This window comes from Glycine soja, chromosome 11 (genome assembly GCF_004193775.1).
Source record: "Glycine soja cultivar W05 chromosome 11, ASM419377v2, whole genome shotgun sequence".
NCBI lineage: Eukaryota > Viridiplantae > Streptophyta > Magnoliopsida > Fabales > Fabaceae > Glycine > Glycine soja.
The window spans coordinates 48523928-48538730 of record NC_041012.1 but is presented as its reverse complement, the minus strand read 5'-3'; the positions used below and the strand labels follow the sequence as shown (position 1 = coordinate 48538730).

At 28.7% G+C, this 14803-nt stretch overlaps 1 protein-coding gene across 1 annotated transcript; it reads right to left on the bottom strand.

The window, feature by feature from the left end:
- Positions 1 to 2641: 2641 nt before the first annotated feature.
- Positions 2642 to 3780, bottom strand: LOC114374250 (agamous-like MADS-box protein AGL62). Its single transcript, XM_028331873.1, has one exon. It carries the CDS (start codon positions 3728 to 3730, stop codon positions 2942 to 2944), a length of 789 nt encoding a protein of 262 aa, XP_028187674.1. The 5' UTR covers positions 3731 to 3780; the 3' UTR covers positions 2642 to 2941.
- Between the last annotated feature and the right edge of the window lie 11023 nt (positions 3781 to 14803).

Genomic DNA, 14803 nt, shown 5'->3' with positions numbered 1-14803 from the left:
ATATTTAATAGTATAATAATTAATGCACACAATTTAATACATTAATTAGCAAATATAATTAATAATTTTATACATTAGTATAGTAGTTTTTTTGTTGAAGAAATTAGTATACTAGTTAAAGAATTTTGATTAATGTAATAATTGATAATATAAATATAATTTAATAAAATCATTAATTATTTCTCTTATTATTAATAATAATAAATACATGTTATTGTTTGGTTGATTTTATAATAATATATATACTTCACATTATTTATTTAATAATACTTCATATTATTTATTTATACTTTTATCTTATCACAAATTATTATTTAAGATAAAACTAGTGGTAGTGGTGTTAATTGACTTAACTTAATTGATCGGTGTTTAATGTAATATTCAAATTTTGATAGTGTTAGACCCCAAAAAATAAACTAATCTATAAGTGTTTAATGGATCACTGGTGTTTATGTCAACATGGATGAAAGTCGGTACAGTAATGTCAAAGCCGGCCCCTGCAAACTATATCTGACCCATTATATTCAAGTTTAAAACTTGTTCCAAATAAACGAAATTGACTCCATTAATAGAGGTTTCATTGAATGTAAAAACATAACAAATTTATACATTTACTTTTTTCCCGCCACTGACATGTTTGACAATTGACTATATATTCTAAAAGATGCTTTTCTTTGAATTTATTTTAGAAAGTTATAATTATTTTTTTTTAAAATAAGTTATTAAAAAAGCACACATAATTACAGTCATGATAGAATGTCACTCATCAAAATATTATTCTAAATATATATAAATTTGGAAATTATTATTTAAAAAGTCAATACTCTTATTTATTCATCTAATTAAAAATTGTTCTAAGTATAACTTATGACAAGTATTATTTCAAAAGTTAATAATTTTATTATATATCTCAACCATATTTGGGTGACAGTTTATACACTATCAATGAATTCTAATTAAATTTTACCGAATATACAATATCAAATAACAATTTGCTGGTAAATTATTTAACCATTTTAGTACAGATCCATTTCACCATTATTTTTCACCTTTTTTTCACTTTATAATTTCAATTTTTTTTGTCGACCATCATAGGTACATATACCTTTTGTAAAATTTATACTCAAAATAGTTTTGAAGAAACATTCCAATTACATTTAATGATATAAAATAAGTTCTATAAAATTAAATTATACTTATTTTGTTTTAAAAAAGAGTACTAATAATATATATTTGTATATGCATCTCACAAGATATTTAATATGATTTTTAAGTCTCAACACAAGCTATTAGATGTAGCTTATGCGTTGTCGAATATAATTTAAAACTTGATTTAAAAATTAATTTTAATTTATGAATCAAGTGAATTGAATTTGAGCTCGTTAAATAAATTAGTTAAACTTAAACTATGTATAACTCAGTTTGATTGATTCATGAATCAAATATTTTTTTACTAGTGAATCAACTATATATATATATATATATATATATATATATATATATATATATATATATATATATATATATATAGTATTTTATATTATTAAATTGATATAATTAATTTTATATTAATATTATTATACAAAATAAATAAATCAATCAATAAAAGTATGTAAAATAATTATAATTTTAAATCTAGTTAATCGAGTTAAACCTAACTATACGCGAGTTTGAATCGAATGAAATTCAAACAAAAAATAAAAAATTCATATCAAATTTCAATCAAACTGCAATCTGAATCATTTTTTTATCAATTTGATTCATTTTCAATCCTATCTATTCATATCAACCTACTTGAAGCAAAAACAGACGCTAAGTATATTTCTATAAGTTCAAAATATTATACTTTAGATGAGAGGGAAGAATGACTTTGAACTTTGTAAAAAACACAATAAAAAGAATAATTAATTATACTACATATGTTTTCTCTTTAATCTCTTTCTTTCACATCATGTCCTTCTTATCTATTTTTTGGAAAAAAGGATAAATAACACCCACAATGCTAGCTATTAGATACCTAGCTAGAGTGAGATAGAAGAAGAAAAATAATATAATTAATTATTATGTTTTATAATGTGATTGAAAAAAAAAGATATATTAGTGAGTGAGGGGATATTTAAATATTATTTTCAAGTATCTCAGAACCCATTTAATATAATTTTTTAAGTCTCAATACAAAGCTACCAGATGTAGCTTCTGCGTGTATTTCCAGCACACTAAAAAAATAAAAAGATGTTATACTTTTGAAGAGAGATAGGAATGATTTTGTATTTTGTAAAACACAATAGAAAGAATAATTATACTTAAAAAAACTTATTTTCTCTTTAATCTCTTAATTTCTTTTACATCATTTTCTTCTTATCTATTTTTCTTTCGCCTCATAACACTATTTATCACATCTGTAACTTCATTTCTCTCTCGCTCTTTTTCGGTCTCTTTTCATTCACCTACACACCTCCAAATTAACTCTCATGAATGCGTTTATCAAAGTTCCAATATAAAAAATTGAAACTAAAATCAATTTGAACAATCATATTGAATAATTTAAAATGAACTCTATAAAAATTAATGTTACCAAAATAAAATAAAAATTAAACCAAACACGAGAAGCAAATAAATAAATAAATAATAAGATGCCCTCTATTTAATCAAACAACAACTCAACTGATCATGAAAGTACATCACTCCAGTTGGAACAACTAACATAACAAAGAAAATGATACGAAAGGGAAAACATTCCAGCTGCTAGCATTACATGACAATGCTGATGATGGTTCAAGACAAGAATATCCGAACCCTAGCTAATCAATCAGTGCTAAGCATGCATGTTGTCACGTACATGAAACTAGCTAATTAACCCGGAACAACACTGAAATTAAAACAACAACTCGCGCGAACTCTTAATTAAAAACAGAAGGGCATCAAGATCCAGCCGGGAGGATCAAAAGAAACCACCAGCACCAGCACCAGAACCAGAAGGCCCTGGTCCTCCAAATCCTCCCATTCCCATGTCATTAAACCCATGGGGGTTCATCATGCTCCCATCAGGAAGCATGTAGTTCTGAAACATGGGTGGCGGAGGCAGCATCATCATATTTGGAGTGGGAGGGAACATCTGGGGGGGCACTGGCAGTGGTTGTGGCTGAAGCACAACGTTGGGAATGGTTGAGGAAGAAGCCCCAGGAAAAAACTGATGGCCCGGGTTTCCATTAGCCACAGAGTACTGCAACAAAGCCCTATCAGCAAGACCGGCCACTTGTTGCTTCAGCACCTCAAAGGCTTTCTTCAACTTGTACAGGTTGTCGATAGAGATCATCCCTTCCACGGGTCGGGCCCACCACAGATGGGCTTCGGTCTCCCTCTCCTTCCCACTGAGCTCCTGGGCTCGCTTCCTCTCCGCCTCCAGCTGATCATTGATATGAGTCAGCTGGGCGTTGAGCTCAAGCACTTCCGCCATGCGTTGGACATCCATCAACGGCGGTGGCCCCTGCGTCAGATAGCGCTCTATCACGCCATCCACGCTGGGGTGGCCGAAGGAGAACACCTTCTTCCCCGGCGAGAACACCACCAGAGCCACGCTAGCCCCGCAGAGAGTGCTAAGCTCACTGGCTTTCTTGAAAAGCCCGCTGCGGCGCTTCGAGAACGTGACTTGGAGGTTGGCCTCATTGCTCATTTTCTTAATCTCAATCCTTTGGCGCCCACGGCTTTTCTTAGCTTCGGATGATGACATTGTCGATCGGAAATTAAGGGAATGACGAAAATGAGAATGCTATGGGACTTTGTTGTGTGTATGTTTCAGAGTGTGAAGGGCTCAATTTATAGGGCTTTTTATGTGGGGGAGATTGGGGAAATCGTCTTTGCATGGTGTTTATGGTAAAAATTTAATGTAAAAACAAAGGCAGCTCCAATAACACGGAATGCTTTAACTTAATCTTGTTCAGCATTATTCTTCGGACAAGATGGACCTCAATACTTCCCATTGTGTAATTAATAATCCTGTTCTGTCAAAGGATAAATTTTGCAGAATCATTTTTTAACGCCAAAAATCTATTTGACATCTAGCACAAAGAGATAAAAAATTAATGTTATTAAAACATAAACATAGAGAAAAAAAAATTAAAGAATGTGTTAATGGAGTTAAAATTTATATTGTCTAACTTATCTCAAATAAAAATGTTGTACGTTAAACAACTAAAAGATAGATGATTGATACAATTTAGAAAATTGTACCGTTCATCTTTAATTAATTACATAAAGAATATATAATATTATTCATCGATTATTGTTTAACCCTATTTTTACTTTAAGTAAGTCAGACAATTTTGTGTTAATATGTTGTCAAAAAATAATTTCTCTAAAATTTTTTATATATAAGAAAAACATAAAAATATAAAATATATTTTTCTTGCCGAAGTGTTTAAATTAATTTATAAATGAAATAATTTTTAAAATACCTCTCACTTTACTCCTCTTAGTTAATTTTATAAGCATTTATTGATAAATCGGTCTAAATAAAAAATTTATCATTTTTTTGAAATAAATAAATAAAAGAAGAATTGAGTTAAAGGGGCATTCATAATATAGTAAATCAATACGGATACGATTCATTAATATTGAATCGTTAAAAAGAATATAGTTTTTTGAAGAAATTGTTGTCGATATAAAAAAAAAATATTAGTTATTCCAAAAAAAAAATTCTTAAAAAGCACACGTGAACAATTTTATTTTTATTTTTATTTTAAATTTTAAATTTATGTCTGGTTTGTCTTATGTTTTTTTTTTAAATAAAATGAAAAAACCTTAAGAAGGTGAGTTTTTTTAGCTTTTCTTTAGAATTTTTATGAGGCATAACATTCCCAGATGTAAAATAAAATTTAATAGTTTCAGCCAGTATTACTAGACTTGAATATAATTATTTATAATAAAATATACTTGTGATTTATACCAAAAAAAAATAAATAGTGATGCACCCAAAAATTATGATAAAAATGCTTAAATATTATTTATTAAAGTTATCTCAAAATTTAAGAATGAATAATTAATATTCTGAAGTAAATAGTTAAAGTAATCATTAATCAATAGTGTAAATTATTAATGAATGTGTGGTAATTAATTAATTTATTAAATATGAAATAAAAATAAATAAGGTCCGTTATTGGTTTTTTTAAGAGATCATTGTTGATTTTGTTATTTCATGTAAAATGCCAAATAAATATTCATTAATTTTATGAATTAGCTAGTATTATCTTTTAAACACATTATTCAAATCATTCTTAACCTATTCCTATTTTTTAAAGTTTGTGTCTAATTTAATCTTATAAAATTACTAGATGTAAAATCAAATTAATCAATTTTATGTGACTCAAACAGAATTATCTTCAAGAAAAGATACATGTAATCTATACAAATAAATAAATAAATAGTGATGTACCCAAAAATAAAAATAAAATTTTATTTATTAAAGTTATCTCAAAATTTAAGAATGAATAATTAATATTCTGAAATAAATACATTAAAGTAATCATTAATCAATAGTGCAACTTATTAATGAATGTGTGGTAATTAAAAAATTTATTAAATATGAAATAAAAATAAATGAGGTCCATTATTGTTTTTTAAGGGATTATTGTTTATCTATTACTTCATGTAAAATGCCAGATAAATATTCATTAATTTTATGAATTAGTATTATGTTTCAAACACACATTATTCAAGTCATTTTTATCTATTTCTATTTTTTAAAGTAAAAATTCAAATAAATAATTAATGCAGTATATTTTAGATTTGGGTTAAACTTAATCCTACAAAATTGACTTGTAATGAGATAGGTCCAACTTATATATTATAATTTGGTCGTATCACTAGTCAATATAGGATCTCTAATTAACACCTCCCTCACACCAAGGACTAGATATCAAGTGTGTAGTTTACAAAATTAGAAATATGTGGATGGTCCCATAGCACGTGATTCGATAGACCCAATAATAATCATTAGGATGATCTCTTATACCATCTTAGAATTCAAGTTTAGGTATAACTCAATTCTACAAAACTGACTTTGGAAGGTGAGAAATTATCTTTCCACCTATACACTTTAAGTTAGTCATATATCATTAGTCAATGTGGGATCTCAAACAAAAAAATTAATATTCTGAAGTAAATAGTTAAAGTAATCATTAATCAATAGTGTAACTTATTAATGAATGTGTGGTAATTAATTAATTTATTAAATATGAAATAAAAATAAATAAGGCTCGTTACTGGTTTTTTTAAGAGATCATTGTTGATTTTGTTATTTCATGTAAAATGCCAAATAAATATTCATTAATTTTATGAATTAGCTAGTATTATCTTTTAAACACATTATTCAAATCATTCTTAACCTATTCCTATTTTTTAAAGTTTGTGTCTAATTTAATCTTATAAAATTACTAGATGTAAAATCAAATTAATCAATTTTATGTGACTCAAACAGAATTATCTTCAAGAAAAAATACATATAATCTATACAAATAAATAAATAAATAGTGATGTACCCAAAAATAAAAATAAAATTTTATTTATTAAAGTTGTCTCAAAATTTAAGAATGAATAATTAATATTCTGAAATAAATACGTTAAAGTAATCATTAATCAATAGTGCAACTTATTAGTGAATGTGTGGTAATTAAACAATTTATTAAATATGAAATAAAAATAAATAAGGTCCATTATTGTTTTTTAAGAGATTATTGTTTATCTATTACTTCATGTAAAATGCCAGATAAATATTCATTAATTTTATGAATTAGTATTATGTTTCAAACACACATTATTCAAGTCATTTTTATCTATTTCTAATTTTTAAAGTAAAAATTCAAATAAATAATTAATGCAGTATATTTTAGATTTGGGTTAAACTTAATCCTTCAAAATTGACTTGTAAAATGAGATAGGTCCAACTTATATATTATAATTTGGTCGTATCACTAGTCAATATAGGATCTCTAATTAACACCTCCATCCCTCACATCAAGGACTAGACATCAAGTGTGTAGTTTGCAGAATTAGAAATATGTGGATGGTCCCATAGCAGGTGATTCGATAAACTCAATAATAATCATTAGGATGATCTCTTATACCATCTTAGAATTTAAGTTTAGGTATAACTCAATTCTACAAAACTGACTTGGAAGGTGAGAAATTATCTTTCCACCTATACACTTTAAGTTAGTCATATATCATTAGTCAATGTGAGATCTCTAACACATCTCTTCACATTAAGGATTGCACATCTCAAGCAAGAAGTACTGGATTGTACATCGATCTATTGGCAGTCCAATAACAACCTAGGAACGAGTGGTTTAATTGATTGATAGGCTCAACAAAAATCATAAGATGGACTCTCTTGCAATCTTAAATTATAGATTTAAACCTAACTCAATTCTATAAAATCAACTTGTAAATTGAGACTTGTACCTTATATAATATAATTTGAGTAATATCAGTACTTGATGTTAAATCTCCAACATAATTATTTAATATTTTCTTCATCCGGTTGTTCTGAATTTTCATGATGGACTTTTTTTTATGGTTGAATTATTCATTTAGTTCTTATAGTTTCCAAACTTATCCATTTTAATTCCTATAGTAAATAAGCGAATTTTTTAGTCCCTAAAGTTTATATTTTAATTCCTAGAAGGTCTCTACCGTTAAAATTCTTTAATTAACGAAGTTAAATTTTTTTTACCAATAGAGACTTTTTGTGAATTAAAATGTAAATTTCGGAAACTAAAAAATTCATTTATTAAATCTCAAGGACTAAAAAATTCACTTATTAATTACATAGACTAAAAGAAATAAGTTTGAAAACTATAAAGACTAAATGAGTAATTAATTTTTTTTATTCTAGACAATTTCTTGTTGGACACATTCTTAACTATGCTTTTTTTTTTTAAGAAAGTATGTATAAATTAATGTTTTCATCAAACAAAAACTGTACTAATCTAGTACATATGAATAAGGTCTTTTAATTAAGATAAATTTCTTCACAATTTATAGAAGAAGAAAATAAAAGGATAAAACAAATTAATTTTTTTTCATAATTAAAAATTAATTTATGCACCTCAACTTTTAAAGAAATTAGGTGAGATAGTTTTTACAAAAATTAAGTGCATAAGTGATTTTAACTTATAGGAGAAACTTCATTCATTTTACATTTTTATTTCCTATTTCTATAAGTTTTTATAGAGAAGTAGATCCAAATTGCTGCATTCATTTACATTGTGAAAACTTGAAAATCTAACTAAAATTTGTAAGTAAATTATTTAGAATACAATTGTAAAATAAATAGAATACCTTACAACAAAAAGAGTTTAATAGGTACATGTAGTGTCAATATAAAGTTTTTCATATTGACAATAAATTAAAAATCATGTTTAATATATAAATTATACAGTAGTTATTATAAATTTTTTTATTTCTATTATAAAAGTTAACATATTATATTTGATAATTTATGACTAAATACATATATAATTGTTTTTAATTATGAATGCATATATTATTTATTTTTAATTAAGACCTGATAACAGGTACATCAACTTTTGTCGTCTACGTTTTTCTTCCTTAATTTAACTAGAATGTTTGGAGCCCTGAACATCACAGAGTAAAGCTTATTTGCCACAGTGAAAAAGGGTGGCATTAACCTGCACAGGTAAGCTAAAAAAAGAAGTTAAAATACCTCTGAGCTTATGTTTTAAGAACATCAAAACACCCATCCTCCACTAGGCAGGAATAAGCCATATGGACCTTTTTTTTCCTATTTCCTTTGATAATTGTTTGGGCATGAAATTTTTTTGTATCCATGTTCCCAAGTTTAACTCATTCTCTCATGACTTTTGGTACAAAAAATCTTTACAAAAGAATCTAAACATAATATTCCTAGTGAAGTTAATGCTCAACTTGTAGCCTTAAGGAGTCCACTCTCCCTCCAAAGTTTTTGCAACCCTTTTAGGCAAGACTCAATACTTCTTTTTTGCCTAAAATGTTGCCAAAAATCTCCTTAGTAAATTTAATATATATATTCCTCCTTCACATTTTCAAGGCCAACTAAGGGTTGTTACATTTCATCCTTCCATGCTTTTTTTAGAATACCTTCTGATAAACATCATTTGTGATATGGATAACTTCAAAACGAAATGCTCTTCGAACCCTATTTTGCGAAAGACTCCCACATCGAAGAAACTTAGGGTTATGATCTAAGTGAGCACGACAAAGTACTTTTTCAAATGGCTTCAAGGAAAGCCATATGCCACAGCAAATTAACCATTCTTTAATGTAATTTTTTCGTTGTTGCAATAAACCGTTTTCCTCTACAATTTCTATGTCATATAAGTCTCCCACCTCCGTAGATAATTAAGTTACAAAAATGTGGTGTTATTGTTCCCAATCTGGTTAACTCGTGAATTTTGCTCACTTACAATGAAAGATTATAATTATTTTTTTATCGATAAATGTTAATGTATTAGAATGTTACTTTTATTAATATAGGAAATTGAATCTACCGTCTTTCTTTTCTTTCCTTCTCTCTTAATTATCTAACTCACTTTATATTTCCTATAATTATCTTTTTGTATGTGTCCTTTCTCATTGGCAGGCGGTTCTTGCTTGGCTTGGTTTTGATATGGCTCTTCTTCAGCTTATCAAATAGTTGTACAATCAAATGGGATTTTGAATGAGGGGGAAAAAGATTCGTAGGTTTAAGTTTCTGATTTTGCATGTCACATGTTGGTGCTTATGGAATCTACGTAACAACATTATTTTTAGAAATGGATCTCCAAAGTTCATGGGTGGGAGGAAAATGGAGGGGAGGGGAGGGAATTTTTATTATTATTTAAAAAATGGTTTTTTGGTTCAAGTTTTAGAAGAGGAATGTAGATGACTGGAGGCTAGGGGAGGGAATTTTTTAAACTTTGATTGTTTTCTTCAATTTTTAGGAAGGGTGGAAATGAAGGAGAACAAAATTCCTCTTGGTCTAATTTTTTGCTCCCCTCCAATATTGAAAGAATTTGAAGGGAGGAGAAGTGAAGATGATTTAAAATATTTTTTGAATTTAAAATTATAAAGATATAAAAGTAATTGGTTATTTTTAAAACTCTTTTCCTCCCCTTATGAACCAAACAAAAAAATGACTACATCTTCTTTGAATTAATCATAATGTCTAATCAAAATCTCTCATTTTTGTTCTTCTAGTTTCGTCTCCTTCATTAAAATCTCTCCTCTCCCACTACTATAAATTTGATCTTTAGCAACATTTTTTTATTTAATACTTAATAAAAATGTTACTAATATAAAAACTTTTGACGACATTAAAAAAATATCATAAAATTATAAATAAATGTTATTAATATGTTTTTACAATATTTATCAAATGTTGCGTATAACACATGTTGTTAAAACCTATTTTTAGACTTTAGCAACATAAATTATATATGACATTTGATAAAATGTCATTAAAACATATTAGTAATATTTATTCATAATTTGACAATATTTTTTTTAATGTGACTAAAGACTTTTAGCAATATTTCTATTAAGTGTTAGATAAAATAAATGTTACTAAAAATCATATATGTAGTAGTGTCCTTCCTTCCCCTCCTGGTTTGAACCAAATAGTGAGTAAATATGATTCAATGGGGACCAATATCAAAAGCTGAAACGTTGAAGCTGGTCATCGCATTATCCACCCACACCCAAATTAATGCCCCAAGCATGCCCCTGTACCTCCATAATATATAGCAATTAGATTAAAACCTGCTTGTGCCAAAAGGTTTTCATTCTCCCCAATGAAATATGAGTTTCCACGATGAGTACAAATTAAAGCTTGATAAGGTGGCTTGTCCTATGAATAAGATCCAACAAATGGCTTTTTGCTTCTTTATTATTCGCTCCTTAACAGAGGTACATGGGGACTACCATTGAAAAATGAGAGGGCACAAAAGGTTGTCTTATGTATTGTGCAAGTAGGAACTTGGTGTTAAGTGTTGGGTTCTTTGTAGTCTTCTGGTTATGAAGCATTTTTATGACTATATGAGTATTAATTATATATGCAAAAATAAGTAGGGGTTTTTGCTTATATTTGATACTCTCATGTACATCATTTGGGTACTGCTAGCTGCTTATAATAGTACTGTTTTGTTTATCCACACACACACAAAAAAACAAGTAGAGACTTTCCTTAGCCCTTATACCATAACTTTTACTTATTTATTCGCTGACAAAGGTTCATCAATGAATATATAATGATTATTTTCTTCAATGTGTTTGACAATTGGTGTACTCGATCAGGATTAGTGGTGAAGGTCCATGCATTTTTGCTCAGAGGGTACGTAACACTTTTGGAATGTAGGTTTGCATGGTTGCCTCGTGAGTCACGTCCCAGCATCATGTATTGCACCTTGAACCAAGTGGTTCCTATTTTGGGAATAGTTTATTGGTTGGATCGTGGAAAGATTGTGGGTGGTAGGTGGGGTTTGATCATTGCGTTTCCTTTTTTGTTGGCTCTGAATCTTTATTTTCTTTGGTCGAATAATTGTCTGTATTCTTTCAAATTTTATCAGCATTCATCAAAGTCGTGATTTTTGTATTTCCAAAACCATCAAAATGGTTCCCATATAGCTAGTTTGAACGTTAGTAATTAATTTCCTTTTTAACGGAATCTCTCTCTCTCTCTCTCTATATATATATATATATCCTAGGGTCTTTCTTTCAGTGATTTCAAGCTAGCTCACTGCCAACGTGTGTCTCATTCATATTAATTCTATGCACATTGCACACCGATTGCTGTGAAATAAGATCTATTGAAATCCGGTGGTTTCTCTTGCGGTGGTCGTGAATCACTTTTTTGTGTGAAGAGAAAACGAATCCTTACGTTAATTTTACAATTGTAAAGATAGGATATTTAAATAAAAAACTTAAATATGTTATTCATATTTAAAAAATATGTTGTTTTTAAGTTATTGACTAAATTTTACTTTTATTCATTTACGCACTTAAAAAAAATTATATTTTAATATAATATTAATTGTTAGTCTCATTCTCCCTCTCTCCTCTTCTTCTCCCTCTTCTCCTTCCTTTCCTCCTCTTTCCCTTCTCCTTCCTCTTCTTCCATCACAAAACCCGTTATCTTCTCACTATCTCATTCTCATTTTTCTGCCTATTCTCACGATCGATCCTCCACGTGCCGCTTCAACCTCCCCGGCTTCGAGGAGGTTTTTAGGGCCTCCAAAGGCCCCTTTATCCTTTCCTCACTCTACGCACCGTCGTCACGCAGCGGCATGTGTAATAGAGAACTCGCCGAGGCTTGCATAAGTACTTTTCTTAGTTGCTCTCGCGCGAAGACTTCATAAAGTGTTGCCATTGGCGCGGTGATGTTGTTTTGTTGGAGAAAGTTAAGGTTTCGTGGTTCTGGGAGTGTGAAACGAAAGGTTTTGTTTCGTAATGTTTTCTCTTGTTCCTGAACTTGCGGATAGGTTATTGATGGGATTGGATGATAGTGCAAGGTTTGCTAGTACTAGCTAAAGGCCTTCGTTGGGAGAGGTTTTGAATTTTTCCATGTTTGGTGGGGTCGTGATTGTGCACAAAGGGGGTGGCGGTGGAAGAATGAAGAAGATGAACCAGTTTGGGCGGTGACGAAAGGATGAAAAAAATGAATGGGATGAGGCGGCGGGGCCAGGGGTGAATTGGGGGCTAGATTGTGAAGGAGGAGGAGGGGAGGGAGGAGGCGGCAGGGACACTGTTGGTGGCGGTGGCCACAGTGGAGAGCGGTGGCGGCATTGGGTGGCGTGGGGAGGTAAGCGGGGGGAGAAGCGTAGTTAATATAATAATGATAATTGAATTTTTAAATTAAATTAAATAATAAATAATGACATCGTTTTAATTTGACAATATATTTATCACTTAAAAAACTAACTTCAGCTATTACATTAAAACCTACAATATTTTTAAATACATAATTGATCAAAACTAAATTTTGGAGAATAAATTAAAAATAACCTATTTTTCAAATATGATAAATATATTTAAATCTTTAATAAAATTGTTCAAAAGTCAATAAAATAAATTGAAAAATTACATAATAGTTATTGAGAATATAGTATAGAGAAAAAAGGTCAAAGTTGAAAAAATCATAAACATTTTGTTAATATTAATTATAAAAATAACAAGCAATTTGATTTTTTTTAATCCTTGAAACGACAATTATTGAAAAATAGAGGAAGCATTAACAGCTAACGTAGACTCCCTATGTCTCCTTCCGTGTTGCAATAGCACCCCATACCCATAAAAAAACATAGAGGATATTGATATCAATAAAAACATAACAAGACTAACTCAAACAAATATTTTATCATATCAAATATCATTATACTATCATCTTTGTATTCTTTTAGTCTGAAAATACAATTACTAAACGCAAAATAATCTACTACTAGAAAACTATTTAATTTTAACCAAAATTTTAAGTTCGAGTTAATGAAAATATTCTTATAGAAAAGACCTTTATCGTTCCTAGTGCATGTGTTATTGCTTGACTTAACATAATTGATCAAATTTTCAATATAATATTTAAATACTGATAAATTTATTTAAACCCAAACAGATCTAGAATTTTCAGTGGACCATTGATGTTTAAGTCAACATGAATGCAAGTCGAGAGAGTTACCTTAGAACTTCACCAATGTCAATAATTAATCTTCTAGTAGATATATTGATAATTTATCCACACATTGAGTTATTGGTTGCTTTAATTTTTTTATTAGCATATAGCCACAAGTTATTACTGCTACATATTGATGATTTTCTACTGCAATTCCATAAGATTCGTTGGCCTACTTTCTACAAATTGTCAACAATTCGATTGCCACAACATGTAAACCAAATGATGTCCAGTGATTTATTTTATCTTTACTTTTCCTTTTAAAGTTTAAATATATCCTTGGTTCATTATAAATATCATAATATTTTAGCTTGAATTCTGTAAAAAAATTATTGCTTTTGGTGCTCAAATTTAATTTAATAAAATGTAGTTTTAATTTTTATTGCACATAATTTTAGTCCCTGGTAAGAGACTGAAATTACATCATTTTATTAAATATATAGTCTAAAAGTAAACAAATTTTTAATAGAGCTAAAAAAATAATAAAAAATACAAATTTTGAAAAACAGAAGATGTACTTAACCTTTTTTTTTTTTTTTAACTCAAACCCAAAATGGATTTGGGTTGCGAGTTATTTCACTTTTAGTTTTGTGTTTTCTTCATTGTGTTATGCCTATTAATAAGCTTTGTATTTATCTACTTGTGAGTTTGGAGGAAAAACTATAATAATCCCTCGCAAAATTTTCTGGTCAATCCCTCGCAAAACCCTCCCCGCTAATCCCTCGCAATTCCTGACCTAATTATCCCTCTCAAATCCATCACTAATGCCTCGCAATTCATGGCCTAATTATCCCTCTCCATTTTTAAATTAATTTTTTTAAATAAAAAAATCAACTTTTAATTTTAAAATTATACTTATATATATATATATATATGTGTGTGTGTGTGTATATTAAAACTTTATATGTTACTCTTTTAAGTTTTAAGTCACCACCGACCTTATGGGGCTATGCCGAATTACTTTACGATTTTGGTACATGAGTTAGCTAGGAGGGTCTAATTAAATTTACCTATTTATATCTTATCGATTTCCATTTGAGATTTTATTTTCCTGTTAGTAGACAATGTATAATTTATTGCCCTGTGAATTCTTGGCTAAGTTTTCTG